This window comes from Ictalurus punctatus, chromosome 1 (genome assembly GCF_001660625.3).
Source record: "Ictalurus punctatus breed USDA103 chromosome 1, Coco_2.0, whole genome shotgun sequence".
Taxonomy (NCBI): Eukaryota; Metazoa; Chordata; class Actinopteri; order Siluriformes; family Ictaluridae; genus Ictalurus; species Ictalurus punctatus.
This window is the reverse complement of record NC_030416.2, coordinates 4774918-4790163: the sequence shown is the minus strand read 5'-3', so window position 1 is coordinate 4790163 and position 15246 is coordinate 4774918. Positions and strand designations below refer to the sequence as shown.

General features: G+C 41.1%; 1 protein-coding gene across 1 annotated transcript; it reads right to left on the bottom strand.

Moving 5' to 3' along the window:
- Positions 1 to 3470: 3470 nt before the first annotated feature.
- On the bottom strand, positions 3471 to 7569 carry LOC108272986 (C-C chemokine receptor type 3). The gene is made up of 3 exons (XM_017481905.3): positions 7356 to 7569; positions 5432 to 5505; positions 3471 to 4966 (listed from the first exon to the last, which is right to left on the bottom strand). Exons 2-3 carry the CDS (start codon positions 5482 to 5484, stop codon positions 3958 to 3960), a joined length of 1062 nt encoding a protein of 353 aa, XP_017337394.1. The 5' UTR covers positions 5485 to 5505; positions 7356 to 7569; the 3' UTR covers positions 3471 to 3957.
- Between the last annotated feature and the right edge of the window lie 7677 nt (positions 7570 to 15246).

The window sequence follows — 15246 nt, the reverse complement described above, 5'->3', positions numbered from 1 at the left end:
AAACACCATGCTCTCCTGCACCATGCACCATCAGTTACTCCCCTGTCTCCTCGTTATCTGGAGAATGATCAAAGACCACCCAAAAGCGATCTGTCAACTGTTCCAGGGAGGTGATGGTGCTGCTTTCCTGCTCCCATTCAGCGGTGGCCCAGAGTAAAGCTCTCCCGGTCAACAGCTCCATGAAGTGGGTAATTCTCAGAATCTCCGGTATCCCTGGGTAGCTTGCATGATCCCCGGCATATTTTTCCGGCGCCAGTATAGGAGGAAACTGCGCAGGCGTCGGTGTAGCGACCGGCATGGTTTGAACTAGCCTAGCCACCTGCACAGTGAGGTTTGCTAGCTGCCGGTTCTGGTCACTAATCATTCTCCCGTGGCCTTCAATGGCTTGGCACCACAACGGATCACCCACTGATTCCGTAGGAATACGAAGTAATCTGTCACGTACCGTGGATGGAGACGGAAGTAGATGAACGTGATAGAATCAGGCAGAATAATCCAAGGGGAAAAGACAAAGTTTGTGGTCGATAAACAGGCGAGGGTCAGGCGATCAGGCAAACAAACAAAATGGGGCTAGGCAGAAATCGAGGTCGGGGACGGAAACATTGGTCAAAGGTAATTTAGTAAACGCACGAGAAAAAAGCGTAGAGAATGGCTGAGAAACAAGTCAACAGAACATTACTTTGCAAAGTCTCTAAATTTCCAAAGTCTCTCTTATGCTCTGGTCTGAGTGTGTCTGAATGGGATGCAGGTGTGTGTGATTAGAACTCCGGGGAAGGTGGGCGCATGCGTGTGTGGGAAGCGTAGTCCTCAGCGGCCATGCTTGTAGTTAGCGGTGCCTCCCGGGAAACCGAGTCGTGGCTGGGCTGAGATACGACAACATGTTTGTCAAGACCCTCATAAAAGCACTTGCTCAGGTTCATCGACACAAGTCACAGTGCAGGTCAAATGTCATGAGGTTCCATTCCAAAGTACTACAGCACCGCTGTACAATGTCAAAGAACGTTTAATAATTTTTTCATATTGGATATGTCAAAAAAGACAGTTACTTCAGTGCCTGAAATAATTCTACGAAGAACAGAAAAAAAGTCATTCAAAAATTTAATAAACAGTGTACACAAGCAAGATCAGGACCAAAGTAATAGATTCTCACCAAATCTCTTGATATATTTCATGGCTAGTGGTTCATATACATATTGATATTGTAAGCAAAGCTAATGAGGGAGAATTACAGTGGAAGCAGGAGCATCAGAAAATGACAAGCTTATTTATATATAAGCTTATATATATATATATATATATATATATATATATATATATATATATATATATATATATATATATATATACACAATTTTATTTTATTTTACATTTAAAGTCTTGCATACTTAAACAAACGGCTTAAAATCTAATAAGTGCAAGCATAGCAACAAATATTAACACAACCATTCAAGAGTAAAGTAACTCAGAGAAATGATGAGTTATCTTTTTTCTTTGTTGTTTTATTAACTTTAACGATATTATAGGCGATGCATTGTAGTATACGACTGTTTTCATCCACTTAAGATAGGACTTGGCCTGTAAATTTGTGTATTTGAATACTCACCTGTGTTAACGCAAGCACACATCACAGAGCACGCGCCCACACAGAAAGCATGCGCGTGCCCGAGTCAGACAGTTTAGTGATGGAAAGTTCGGATCATTTTACTGACTCGGATCTTTGAATCTCGTTCAGCAAAACGAACGAATCTTTTTTTTTTTTAAGTCATTTCGTTCATTTCAGCAGAATACAATTAAAATGTTACACGTTAAATTCCCCAACACCTCTAGTACTTACGCACATTTGGAATAACAAATAAACTATAGGCTAATGCAGCCAAGGCAGTATTATGAGAAACAGAAATGATTGATTAATTGCTTGGCATTAGGCTATGCAGTCTGTTAGTTCACCTCACTTCCCGAGTCGTTCTTCTTTTGTCACGTCACATTTGATTAGTTCACGTCTCAAGTGTTCAAGTTCGAGGCATTCATTCATCACATCACTGCCTCATATTCTGAATGCAGTGGGGCTGTGAAGTGATGAACGAACGACTCGAACCAAAGACTCCAGAGGTGAACGAATCATTTCTGTTTCCGGTACAGAACCTATGGGGATGTTGCTGCGCATGCGTGTTCAAAAATGAACGAATCACTCTCTGAGACAACTCGTTATTCCCGAGTCATATTAAAGATCCGTTCAAAATGAACGAATCATTCATGAACGACACATCACTACACAGTGCGCGAGCACTTAAGTTCTCTCACAGTTTTTGCTCTTTTAACACCACGCACTTCCCACTCTGTATTCTCGCATTCACATTAATAAATAAATAAAATTAAATAGATAAATAAACACACACACATATTTACATATTGTGATATGGGGCAATATCTCTGAGGATAGTTTATATCGTCGCATGTGAATTTCTTCCTCAGGCTATGTGTGAATTAGCCGCGGTTTAAGTCGATGTAGAAATGACGTAAACAATAATTGTATTGCTTACTATTATAAACAATACACTATTATATACTACATGTGGTTTTTACAAGTAATTAAATCAATATGGACAAATATTTACTTACCAAATTTGACAATGGTGGAAGATTTCAATCTTGGCCTACAACATCTATCGTCTTCTGTCTGCTTCGCGCTTCACGTGAGATCACGTAATGAATGTTCAGAACGTGACATCACTGTTGTATTGACTCAACATATACTTTTTTTACTTTGAGGTGACAGATACTGTCGTTAATTCAACTTACAAACTAGGGTTGACAGTGAAAACTTAACATGTTAAGTTGACTGAAAAACAAACAAACAACAAAAAAAAAACAATTTGCTGTGTCAACTTAAAAATTTACTTGGGAACAACTAAAACTCAATCATTTTTTACAGTGTGAGCTTTTCGGAAGGAGGGGCATGGGAGAAACCAGAACACAATCGGAGCAGCCTGGGAATAGAGGTACTGCAACAATGTACAGTATGTGAAAAATACTGCTTTTCGAACATTAAAGCAAGTTAACCTATTCTATTACACCCAATAAACAAAATAATGAACTTTTAAAAACTTTTTAAAAGAACCATATGACCCCTTTAAAGCATAGAGTGGATATGGAGGCACACAACAACGCAAAAAAATTAAAAGAAAAAAAGTTTCTGAAGGATTTTAAAGATTGAATGAAACAAATTCTATTTATTCAGATATTTATGTGCAGGACACTTTGCTTATTAATAAAAAAATATTATTTCAATTATATATATATATATATATATATATATATATATATATATATATATATATATATATATATATATATATATAATCCTGGGGACAGAAACGGTACCCGTATGGTGGAATGGCTCATACATGATATCATCATTGCTATTCAAAGTGGGTATGCTGGAATGTCAAGTGCAAAATGGTTAATGTTCGTACTCAATCACTTTCTAGAATAATTTCAGACACAGTTATCATTTGTTTAGTCGGTCACAAGATACACTGCCCCCACTATTTATCTGGTTTTGCGCCACACTGTCACCTACAGTAGCAGAATTCTAAGGACCTGCACAACCAAGGCTCCAAACAACCATGTGGCAGCTATCTTGCATATGAGTATGCATAGTTAAAAGCAAGTATAATCGAATTACATAATTACAGTACAATTATGAACTATAAATCTTTTTTAAAAGGTACACTATGTATGCATTTACAGGATATACATTAAAGGTACAAAAGGTAATGATATCACTCTGAGAGTTTACAAAACTTTAAAAAAGAGCACATTATGGTAAACTTTACCTAATAACAGGGATATATAACACATGCAAATACAAGTTATCTCAACAGTATTTCCAATAGTACATACAGTATAAAATGGAAGTAATTTATACATATTAAAAAAGACTTCATGTTCCTCCGTTCAGATTCCAACTGAGCCTTCATCATCATTCGCTGGGGCTGCGGCCCGGGTCAGGTAGCGATTCACACACTGCACTTTGACGCATGGGGTCTCGAGGAAGAGCTTTGCGAGGTTCCTCCTGAACTTTTGACCCACAAACACATAGAGGAATGGATTGAGGTAGCTGTGTGAGTACGCTATAGCTTCAGTGACTTGCAGCATGAGCTGGATTGTTTTGCTGAGCTCACACCCTGGAGGCAGGATAAGCTTCAGTTCCAGTGCTTTGAGGAATGCTGCAATGTTGTACGGTATCCAACAGCAGAAGAACACCACCATGACCACAGCAACAAGACGAATGGCCAGTTTCTTTGGTCTATGAAGCGTTTGAAGCCTCCGGAACACCATCGGGTAGCAAAATCCCACAATACTCAGTGGAATCAGCATTCCCAAAATATTCATTTTAAAGAAAGCTGCACTTCTCACATCATTGTGGCTTTTATTTTTTGGATAAGCACTGCAAACTACTTCAGTCCCAGTCTCTTCAACTCCAAGATACAGCAGCTCAGGAAATGATGCTGCAATAGCTATAATCCAGACTACCAGGCTGGCTAAAATCCCACAAGTCTTGGTTCGGATTCTCAAGATAAACACAGCATGGACAATAGCCAAGTATCTGTCGATGCTCATCAGCACAATAAAGAAAATGCCAGAGTAAAATCCAATGTAGTACACGCTGAGGACCAGAGTGCACATGGCTCTTCCAAAAACCCAGGTATCCCTGGCGTAGTGAGCCAGGAAGGGGAGAGAGAAGATTAGTAGAAGGTCAGCGATGGCCAGGTTCAGGAGAGACACATCAGTCATGCTTTTCAGCTGAGCACCTCTCAGGATCACCCACAGCACCAGCATGTTTCCCAGGAAGCCCACCACGAAGAACAGGGAGTAGAGCACAGGGAGAAAACGTCTTGAATGGTATCCATACTCACACGGTTGAGAAATCTCAGAGTAATCATATTCTGTTGTGCTGAAAACACTAAGGAGAGAGTTAATGCAAGAGAATTTCAGCACACGAGAAGCTGAGTTAGTGTACAGTGAAGATTTAATACCAGAATTCTCATGCTGAAATTGATGTTATGGCTTGTAAATACACACACACAGAAATGCTATTTATTTTTAATGCTATTTGAGGACATTATTAAATATTAACGTATACATTAACTAAGAGTAACATCCCTTTAAAGTCCATTTCACACCGAGCACTTTGGAGGAGACAGAGCATTTTAATCAGACATTCATAACAGCGTTATAAATAAACGCAAATCTGATCGCCATCTTCAGAACTGATTTAATAAAGGTTTGTGCAGAGCTTATAAATGTGCTATGTAAGTCCCTTCAAATAAAGGGTTAACCTCCATTATGGAAGAAATAACCCACCCCCACCCCCCATTTTCGAGAGGCTTTGACTGTGTTTAATATTTGGATTGTAATATGTTCTCACCTGGGCGTTGTGATTTCCCAAAGACCTGTGCTGGTGTTCAACATTGCTGCCATCAGATATTAAAACAGTTATCCCTGGGGTTAAAGATATAAAAAAAAAAGAAGTTAAAAGCAGGTTTCTATGGCATTTGGATTAAAAAAAAAACTATCACCACTTGGACAAGCACGCTGAACTGCAGTAAAGGTTTGTGACCATGTACTGCAATCTTGTGCTTGTAATTAGGGGCGTAGCATTTTTTTTTTTTCAGAGGTGGCCAGGTAAGGCCCAGTGATTTTATTGGGATGGCCAAAAATAAATATGTAAGTAAGTAAGTAAGTAAGTAAATAAATAAATCACAACTCTCTGTGACATGCTGTACCAAAAGTCGTTTTTAATGGATACATAACTATTGATTATGGATGTTTCATGCCCAGTTGTAAAGTATTTACTTGTTGCCATGCATATATAATAAACTGTTCGTTTTATTGGCCAAAAGTCGTATTCATAAGAGTACGCAAGAGTCCGCCAAGACTCGGCTACATGTTTTTACGTTATTGTATGTTCATTATTATTGTTATTAGCCTATTATTATTGATATATTGTTAGGGTTTGTCCACTTTGCTTCATGTAAAATTAAAATACAGTCTTGCGTTAATATTCTCAGACAGATCTTGCTTATCACTCAATAACGGAAATCCACACGAATGATACGCAAATACACATCATTTGATCAGTTATTTAAGCTCTTGAAACGCTCTCCTGTCCTGGCCATTTGCGTGCCCAAAGACGAGTGTGATAGACAGCGTTATCGTTCCTCTGCAAAGCAGAAAAAACTGGAAACAGTTTGGAAACTGGAACGTCTTAATTATTGCCCTGGTGGTGGAAATTTTCAATGCTTGTGCTATTTTGTTATAGGCACTTCCCGTTTTGTGAAGCTCAACAACCTTTTGCCACACATCACAGCTATATTCCTTGGTCTAACCCACTGTTATGAATGACTGAGAGAATTTGACCTGTGTGTTACTTCATATTTATACCCCTGTGAAACAGGAAGTCATGGTTGAACAATTTTCCTGTTCCTAATCACCGCTGTGTAATAAAAAAACAAAAAAGAAGTAACACATCAATGGGAATATACTTCAAATATATTTTTCTCATATGAATTCACCGGGGTGTTGATAATTGTCGCACATATATTGAACAAAAGATGTGTTATTGTTTTTTGTTCATATACCTGTGTTTTGTTTGCAATTGTTTTCTATCCATAACAGCAGAGTATTTTTGTGAATTTTTTGAACAAAAGATTCAACAATAAAGACAAATTTTCACAGGCTTTTTTGCTCATATTTACCAAGGGTGCCAATATTAATGTTGGGCAGTGTATATGCACAGGAAAACAAACTGTGGCTGGAAAGCGAAAGTAGATCACATGTCTGCCTCCAGTTTCCTCATTTCCTTCCGAACCAAATGGGAAATGTTACACAATCGTTTATTTATTTATTTATTAATTTATTTATGTGCGTCTCAGTTTTAGCACTGTGTCGCAGAAAGCCTGGGTATGGAATGATCAAGAACCACTTTTATTATTAATATTATTATTATTATTATTATTATTATTATCACCAAATCGAACAGCTACTTACAACACCCCCCCCCCCCCCCCCCTTTTTTTTAAAACAGGGACAGATTGATAATGTATGTGATAACGTTTATGCGGTAACATTATTCAAATAACAAACTTTCCGACATTCAGTGAAGTCTGTAAATAATATTTTAAGGGGCGTTGCCCAAATTCTTCTCCAGCAACAAAACTTTCTAAAATGTACTTCTAAATAGACTGCTTCCAAGCATGTTTTTCTTTCAAGTGAGGGCTAATTGCTTTAAAAAAAAATTAATTAAATTAAAAAAAGGTGAATATTGGACAAGTTAAATAAATTGGACTTACCTCGGGTGTTATTAGGACCACCAGTCCGATATAAAGGAGAAAAACTTTTTATTTTTTGGCTCCAGTCAGTTTGGTGTCCCTAGCCAAGGGGAGGCAGGACTACGGTCCCTGTAGGGGTTTAACTGTTACACTGCCATGCAAAGTAAAATCTCTCCTTGTGTTCTGTTCATTTCATCTTCACATACTGGCACTTGGAGGTCATATAGGTATTGACTGGTATTTTTTTTATATTAAAAACGGCGTATTGGGCGAGTTCAGCAAAAGTGGGACATCTGATAACCTGGGACAAATACGTTTCATGCTACGAGACCGCAGAATCTCTCACCATCTTAAAAAAAAAAACAGCTAAAGACCCACCTCTTCTGTGAACACCTAATCAACTCATAATAATAATAATAATAATAAATAAATAAATAAATAAATAAATAATGTACACTTACACCTCTACTCTGTGCTCTCAAATGTGCACTTTGCTTCTTCTAGAACTCAGTTAATGGATCTTGTATGGTAGCACTACTTGTATTGTTCTCTGCTTGATGTATCACTTTGCTTGTATTTTCTTCTCATTTGTAAGTCGCTTTGGATAAAAGCGTCTGCTAAGTGAATAAATGTAATGTAAATGTAGTGCTAGCTAGCCCTTTAAATATCAGGAGCCAATCAAATTTGAATACCCATGAATAATTAACACAAGGGTCTTTGGTCAGATGTTTTCGACATCACTGTGGGCGTGTTCCACTGACAAATATAAATATAAGCCTTCATAAAGATTAGAAATCATCATAAACAAACTTTTATGTATTTTTTTTAATGATTCTTAGCTGGTTAATTAAAATTTATATATATATTATAATATAATATATATTTTATGTACAGTATATATATATATATATATATATATATATATATATATATATATACACACACACACACACGTCTATCTATCTATCTATCTATCTATATTAGAGATGCACCAATACCAAATTTCTCAGCCGATAACGATAACCGATACCGATTTTGTTGGTTCTGACTTTTACGCCTTCTTTTAAATGAATAATAATTAATTTCACAATTCTGAAAGAAATGCAAATAAGAACTTTATTCTCTCCATTTCAACAATTACTCCAAATGAATATGGACACATTAAATAAAGCCTAAAGATTAAATTAAGATTTGTTAACTTATTATTCATTCATATTAACATTAATACAATCTTTCTTCAAAAACAAGCATTTCCGGTTCATCATCGAACATCAAACTGGTGATTTTAAGACTTGTTTTGAATGTTCTTAAACGACTTTAACATTAACATTAGCAGTTCTGAACACCTAGACTCACAACCACTCATCATTCAATTCCCTTATTTAAGAGGAAGGGGTAAATTCTTCTTCACAAACAAAAACATCTAGAGTGTTTTCTCCACTTGATCTGTTAATGTGTTTTGCAGTTCACGGCCACTGTAGTTTTTGTACTGCCTCCAGTAATGTTGTTGTTGTTGTTGTTGTTGTTTTAACTCACTGTCGGCCTCTTTGCTAATCTCTCTGGTTATTTGTTGAGACGGTGAGAGAAGTGTCGTTATGCTTTCCATCAGTGCCCACTGCTGCGTATGAAGTGGGACAGGTAGCTCATCATCCAGAACTTTCCATCATATAGAAGGTGCTATTCCACCTCGTAGCAACATCCTGCTTAAGTGTCTTTAGTGGAAGATCCATCAGTGTCTGAATAGACTGTAGAGGTGAAGAAGAAAGTCGCGAGTGTTTAAAGTGGCCTCCAATCTTTACACATACTGACCAATCCTGTCACACTTCACTGGCTTGATATGCCTTCGATGACAGTGAGCTGAAGGGAATGAGTCATGCAGGGCAAATCTATCTATCTATCCATCTATCTAACTCTCTATGTATCTCTCTCTCTCTCTCTCTCTCTCTCTCTCTCTCTCTCTCTATATATATATATATATATATATATATATATATATATATATGTATCTTGATATATCTGTCTATCCATATATCCATCTCTATCTCTCTATCTATATCTATCTATCTATATGTATATACATATATCTTTCTCTCTCTCTCACTCTCTCTCTATATATATGCATCTCGATATATCTATTTATCCATATATCCATCTCTATCTATCTATCTATAAGTATATATACAGTGAGGGAAATAAGTATTTGACCCCCTCTCAATCAGAAAGATTTCTGGCTCCCAGGTGTCTTTTATACAGGTAACGAGCTGAGATTAGGAGCACACTCTTAAAGGGAGTGCTCCTAATATCAGTTTATTACCTGTATAAAAGACACCTGTCCACAGAAGCAATCAATCAATCAGATTCCAAACTCTCCACCATGGCCAAGACCAAAGAGCTCTCCAAGGATGTCAGGGACAAGACTGTAGACCTACACAAGTCTGGAATGGGCTACAAGACCATTGCCAAGCAGCTTGGTGAGAAGGTGACAACAGTTGGTGCGATTATTCGCAAATGGAAGAAACACAAAAGAACAGTCAGTCTCCCTCGGCCTGGGGCTCCATGCAAGATCTCACCTCGTGGAGTTGCAACGATCATGAGAACAGTGAGGAATCAGCCCAGATCTACACGGGAGGATCTTGTCAATGATCTCAAGACAGCTGGGACCATAGTCACCAAGAAAACAATTGGTAACACACTACACCGTGAAGGACTGAAATCCTGCAGCACCCACGAGGTCCGCCTGCTCAAGAAAGCACATATACATGCCCGTCTGAAGTTTGCCAATGAACATCTGAATGATTCAGAGGACAACTGGGTGAAAGTGTTGTGGTCAGATGAGACCAAAATGGAGCTCTTTGACATCAACTCAACTCGCCGTGTTTGTAGGAGGAGGAATGCTGCCTATGTCCCCAAGAACACCACCTCCACCATCAAACATGGAGGTGGAAACATTATGCTTTGGGGGTGTTTCTCTGCTAAGGGGACAGGACAACTTCACCGCATCAAAGGGACGATGGACGGGGCCATGTACCGTCAAATCTTGGGTGAGAACCTCCTTCCCTCAGCCAGGGCATTGAAAATGGGTCGTGGATGGGTATTCCGGCATGACAATGACCCAAAACACATGGCCAAGGCAACAAAGGAGTGGCTCAAGAAGAAGCACATTAAAGTCCTGGAGTGGCCTAGCCAGTCTCCAGACCTTAATCCCATAGAAAATCTGTGGAGGGAGCTGAAGGTTCGAGTTGCCAAACGTCAGCCTCGAAACCTTAATGACTTGGAGAAGATCTGCAAAGAGGAGTGGGACAAAATCCCTCCTGAGATGTGTGCAAACCTGGTGGCCAACTACAAGAAACGTCTATCTCGCTCTGTCTCTCTCTCTCTCTCTATATATATATATATATATATATACACACATGTATCTCGATATACCTATCTATCCATATATCCATCTCTATCTGTCTATCTATCTATGTCTATCTATCTTAACACCGTTTGAGGTACACAGTAAAATCGCTAGTGTTGAATTAACACTTAGAGTGCTCATGTGTGTCCAGTGGACTTATATAAACACTGAACGATGGAATCAAAGCAGCCGTCTTCAACGTTCTGCACAAGTCACGGGAGAAACGCGTCCTTTCGCTAGATTCTCTATTGCAAACGTCCTGCCATGATCACAGGAATCCGATATCCATTTTCCTATCCATTATCCTATCCATTTTCCTTGTAAACGATATCCGTTTTACATGTTATTGATCATAATTAGATTAAGAGCCTGCGTCATTACGTCACAGCGCCACGCCGTCCGACATTCCTCCAGAATTTCACGTGTCAACATACAGTTCGTCCTAATTATGGTACCGTATACAGTTTTGGGTGTTTTTATTTAAATTTGTTATGAACGCTTCAAGTGCGGTTAATTATTAGTCATGCTATACGTGCAAACAGACGACTGCTTGAAGCCATGGGCTGCGTCTCAAATCGCATACTTACCTACTGTATAGTAGCCGAGATACATGTATTTTTCCCCACTACCGGCCTATAGTAGGCAAGTATGCAGTTTGGGAACACAGCCGAACTCTCTTGTTCGCCGTAAAGCGTAAAACTGCCGTGTGTGATCGTGTCCTGTCGCAAAATGTGGTGAAAATGCTCACACGACGTTCATAATGTGATTAAGGTGTTTACATGTCTGTAATGCACGTCCATAATACGATTAAAACAGGAGTAATCCACCTGTCTTAATTCCATTAGAGCTTAATTAGATTATGACCATAATTAGATTAATGTTGCTGTTTACATGGTAGTTTCTTAATCAAATTATGGTCTTAATTAGATTAAGAGTGGATTATTATTGTCCATGTAAACGCAGTCAGTAATCCCCTCTTAATCCGATTAAGACCATACTCTAATTAAGAAACTACCATGTAAACAGCAATTTTTACTTACCTTAATCTAATTAAGATCATAATCGAAGTAAGCAATAATCTAATTAAGACAGGTGGAGTACTCATTATGGACGTGTATTACAGACATGTAAACACCTTAATCACATTATGAGCGTGATGTGGGAGTTTTCACTGCATTTTGTGACACTACACGATCACACACGGCAGTTTTACGTTTTACGGCGAACAAGAGAGTTCGGCTGCATCCCAAACCGCATACTTTCCTACTATAGGTCTGTAGTGGGGAAAAATACATGTATCTCAGCTACTATATAGACGGTAACTACGCGATTAGAGACGCAGCCCACAGCTTCAAGCAGCATCTCAGCATCAGGGCTGAGATATGACAGAACCCCCCCCCAAAGGGCTCACTCCGGGAGAAGAGTCCTTTCTGGGTCTCCCCCGGGGTCGTGGTCCTGGAAGTTCAGGTTGTGATGCGTGGGAGTCCTTACATAGCTGCGGGTCCAGGGTGTCTTGCGGCGGCACCCAGCACTGTTCCTCTGGCCCGTAGCCCTCCCACTCGATTAAACACTCCAGCTTACCCCTCCTGCACCGTGAGTTAAGGATGGGACCAGAGACGTTCCAGTACAGGTAGGGGCTTGAGCTTGCCGACCGGGAATGTCCGTGGAACTTTACATTGGGCACACGATGAACATGACGCCATTTCTCTGTGTACCTTTGCCCACAACAGATGGTAGGTGCAGTGTGCACCTGGGTCACCTGTGGCAACCGCCATGTGGGCCCAGACAATGAGTTCCTGTCTGTGCCGCTCAGGCACAAATCGTCGTCCTGAGGGGCATGTTGCTGGAAACTGTGACTGGGGAATGTTCGCTAAGGTTTGATCCAGCTCCCACTCCAGGGCACTAATAATACAGGAAGGGGGAATGATGTAGTCCTCGTGGTTCCTCAGAACCTCAGTGCTGTCCAGACGAGAAAGGGCATCAGCCTTAGTGTTCTTGGACCCGGGTCTGTACGACAGGGTGAATTGGAACCTGGCGAAGAATAGTGACCATCGGGCTTGACGAGGTGATAACTGTTTGGCGGTATGTAGGTACTCTAGGTTCTTGTGATCAGTGAATATGACGAAGGGTGTCTTTCCTCCAGGGCTAGCTTTACAGCCAATAGTTCTCTATTGCCCACATCGTAGTTTCATTCTGCTGGTGATAGTTTTTGGGAAAAGAAGGCCACAGGATGGAGCGTGGGCCTCTCTCCGAAACGTTGTGAGAGGACGGCTCCTACGGCAGTCTCGTACTGAGCCTTGAACCTCCACCATGAACGGCTTGGACGGGTCTAGGTGTTTGATGAAGGTTGAAGGCCTTCTTGAGTTGCTCTAGTGCTGCTTGGGCAGCTGGATTCCAGGGCAGGTGTTTGGGCTTTCCTCTCAGCAGAGACGTCAACGGGTGTGCTATGGAGCTGAAGTCTCTGATGAACCGCCTGTAGAAGTTTGCAAAACCCAGGAATCTCCGTAACTCCTTCACGATTACTGGCATGGGCCATTCTACCACCATTCTACTACCATTCTGCTTGAACTTTACCTTGGTCCATGGTAACCCCCTCAGGGCTGATGATGTACCCCAGAAACGAAATGGTGTCCTTATGGAACTCACATTTTTCGGCTTTGATGTAAAGCTGGTGCTGGAGTAGTCTTTGTAGGACCTTCCGGACATGGTGGACATGCTCCTCCTGGGAAGTGGAATAGATCAAGATGTCATCGATGTATGTGATCAGGTACATCCCAGTATGTCCCTTAGGACGTCGTTTATTAGGCGCTGAAAGACTGAGGGGGTGCTAGAGAGCCCATACAGCATTACCAAGTATTCATAGTGGCCTGAGGTGGTACTGAACCCTGTCTTCCACTCATCTCCCTCTCTGATCCGGACCAGGTTGTATGCACTACGGAGGTCCAGTTTAATGAAGATGGTGGCAGCACGGAGTTCTAGGGTGACCAGTACTAACGGGAGAGGGTAGCGATACTTGATACAACACTGATTAAGACCCCTGTAGTCGATGCATGGCCTGAGACCTCTTCCCTTCTTATCCACAAAGAAAAATCCTGCAGAGGCGGTGGATGTAGAAGGTCTTATGTAATCCTGCTGCAGTGCCTCCTGAATGTACTCCTCCATAGCTCTCTGCTCAGTCTGTGACAATGGATACACCCTTCCTCGGGGTGGCGTAGTTCCGGGAAGCAGATCTATGGCACAGTCGTACGGCCGATGAGGTGGTAATACACTAGCCCTTTCCTTGCTAAACGCCTCACTGAGGTCTTGGTATTCGGGTGGAATGTGGATTTATCCAGGCTCTCGATGGAGGTGGTCGCTAGTGCGATCACTGGTGTCTGTAGGCAATGTATTATGCAGTGGGTGTACCAGTGCATGATCTCTTTGTGAGCCCATGAAATACCTGGGTTGTGTTGTTCCAGCCAGGGGAGGCCTAGAATCACTGGCTGTCTGGCGGACACCGTGACGTAAAACACCATGCTCTCCTGCACCATGCACCGTGCACCTTGCTTTAGGGTAATCAGTTACTCCCCTGTCTCCTCGTTATCTGGAGAATGATCAAAGACCACCCAAAAGCGATCTGTCAGCTGTTCCAGGGAGGTGATGGTGCTGCTTTCCTGCTCCCATTCAGCGGTGGCTCAGAGTAAAGCTCTCCCGGTCAACAGCTCCATGAAGTGGGTAATTCTCAGAATCTCCGGTATCCCTGGGTAGCTTGCATGATCCCCGGCATATTTTTCCGGCGCCGGTATAGGAAAAAACTGCGCAGGCATCGGTGTAGCGACCGGCATGGTTTGAACTAGCCTAGCCACCTGCGCAGTGAGGTTGGCTAGCTGCTGGTTCTGGTCACTAATCATTCTACCGTGGCCTTCAATGGCTTGGCACCACAATGGATCACCCACTGATTCCGTAGGAAGACGAAGTAATCTGTCACGTACCGTGGATGGAGACGGAAGTAGATGAACGGGATAGAATCAGGCAGAATAATCCAAGGGGAAAAGACAAAGTTCGTGGTCGATAAACAGGCGAGGGTCAGGCGATCAGGCAAACAAACAAAATGGGGCTAGGCAGAAATCGAGGTCGGGGACGGAAACATTGGTCAAAGGTAATTTAGTAAACGCACGAGAAAAAAGCGTAGAGAATGGCTGAGAAACAAGTCAACAGAACATTACTTTGCAAAGTCTAAATTTCCAAAGTCTCTCTTATGCTCTGGTCTGAGTGTGTTTGAATGGGATGCAGGTGTGTGTGATTAGAACTCCGGGGAAGGTGGGCGCATGCGTGTGTGTGAAGCGTAGTCCTCAGCGGCCATGCTTGTAGTTAGCGGTGCCTCCCGGGAAACCGAGTCGTGGCTGGGCTGAGATACGACAACATGTTTGTCAAGACCCTCATAAAAGCACTTGCTCAGGTTCATCGACACAAGTCTGGTGAATTCTGTGCTGATCTTTAGTCATTACAGAACATCAAACAAACATAACACAG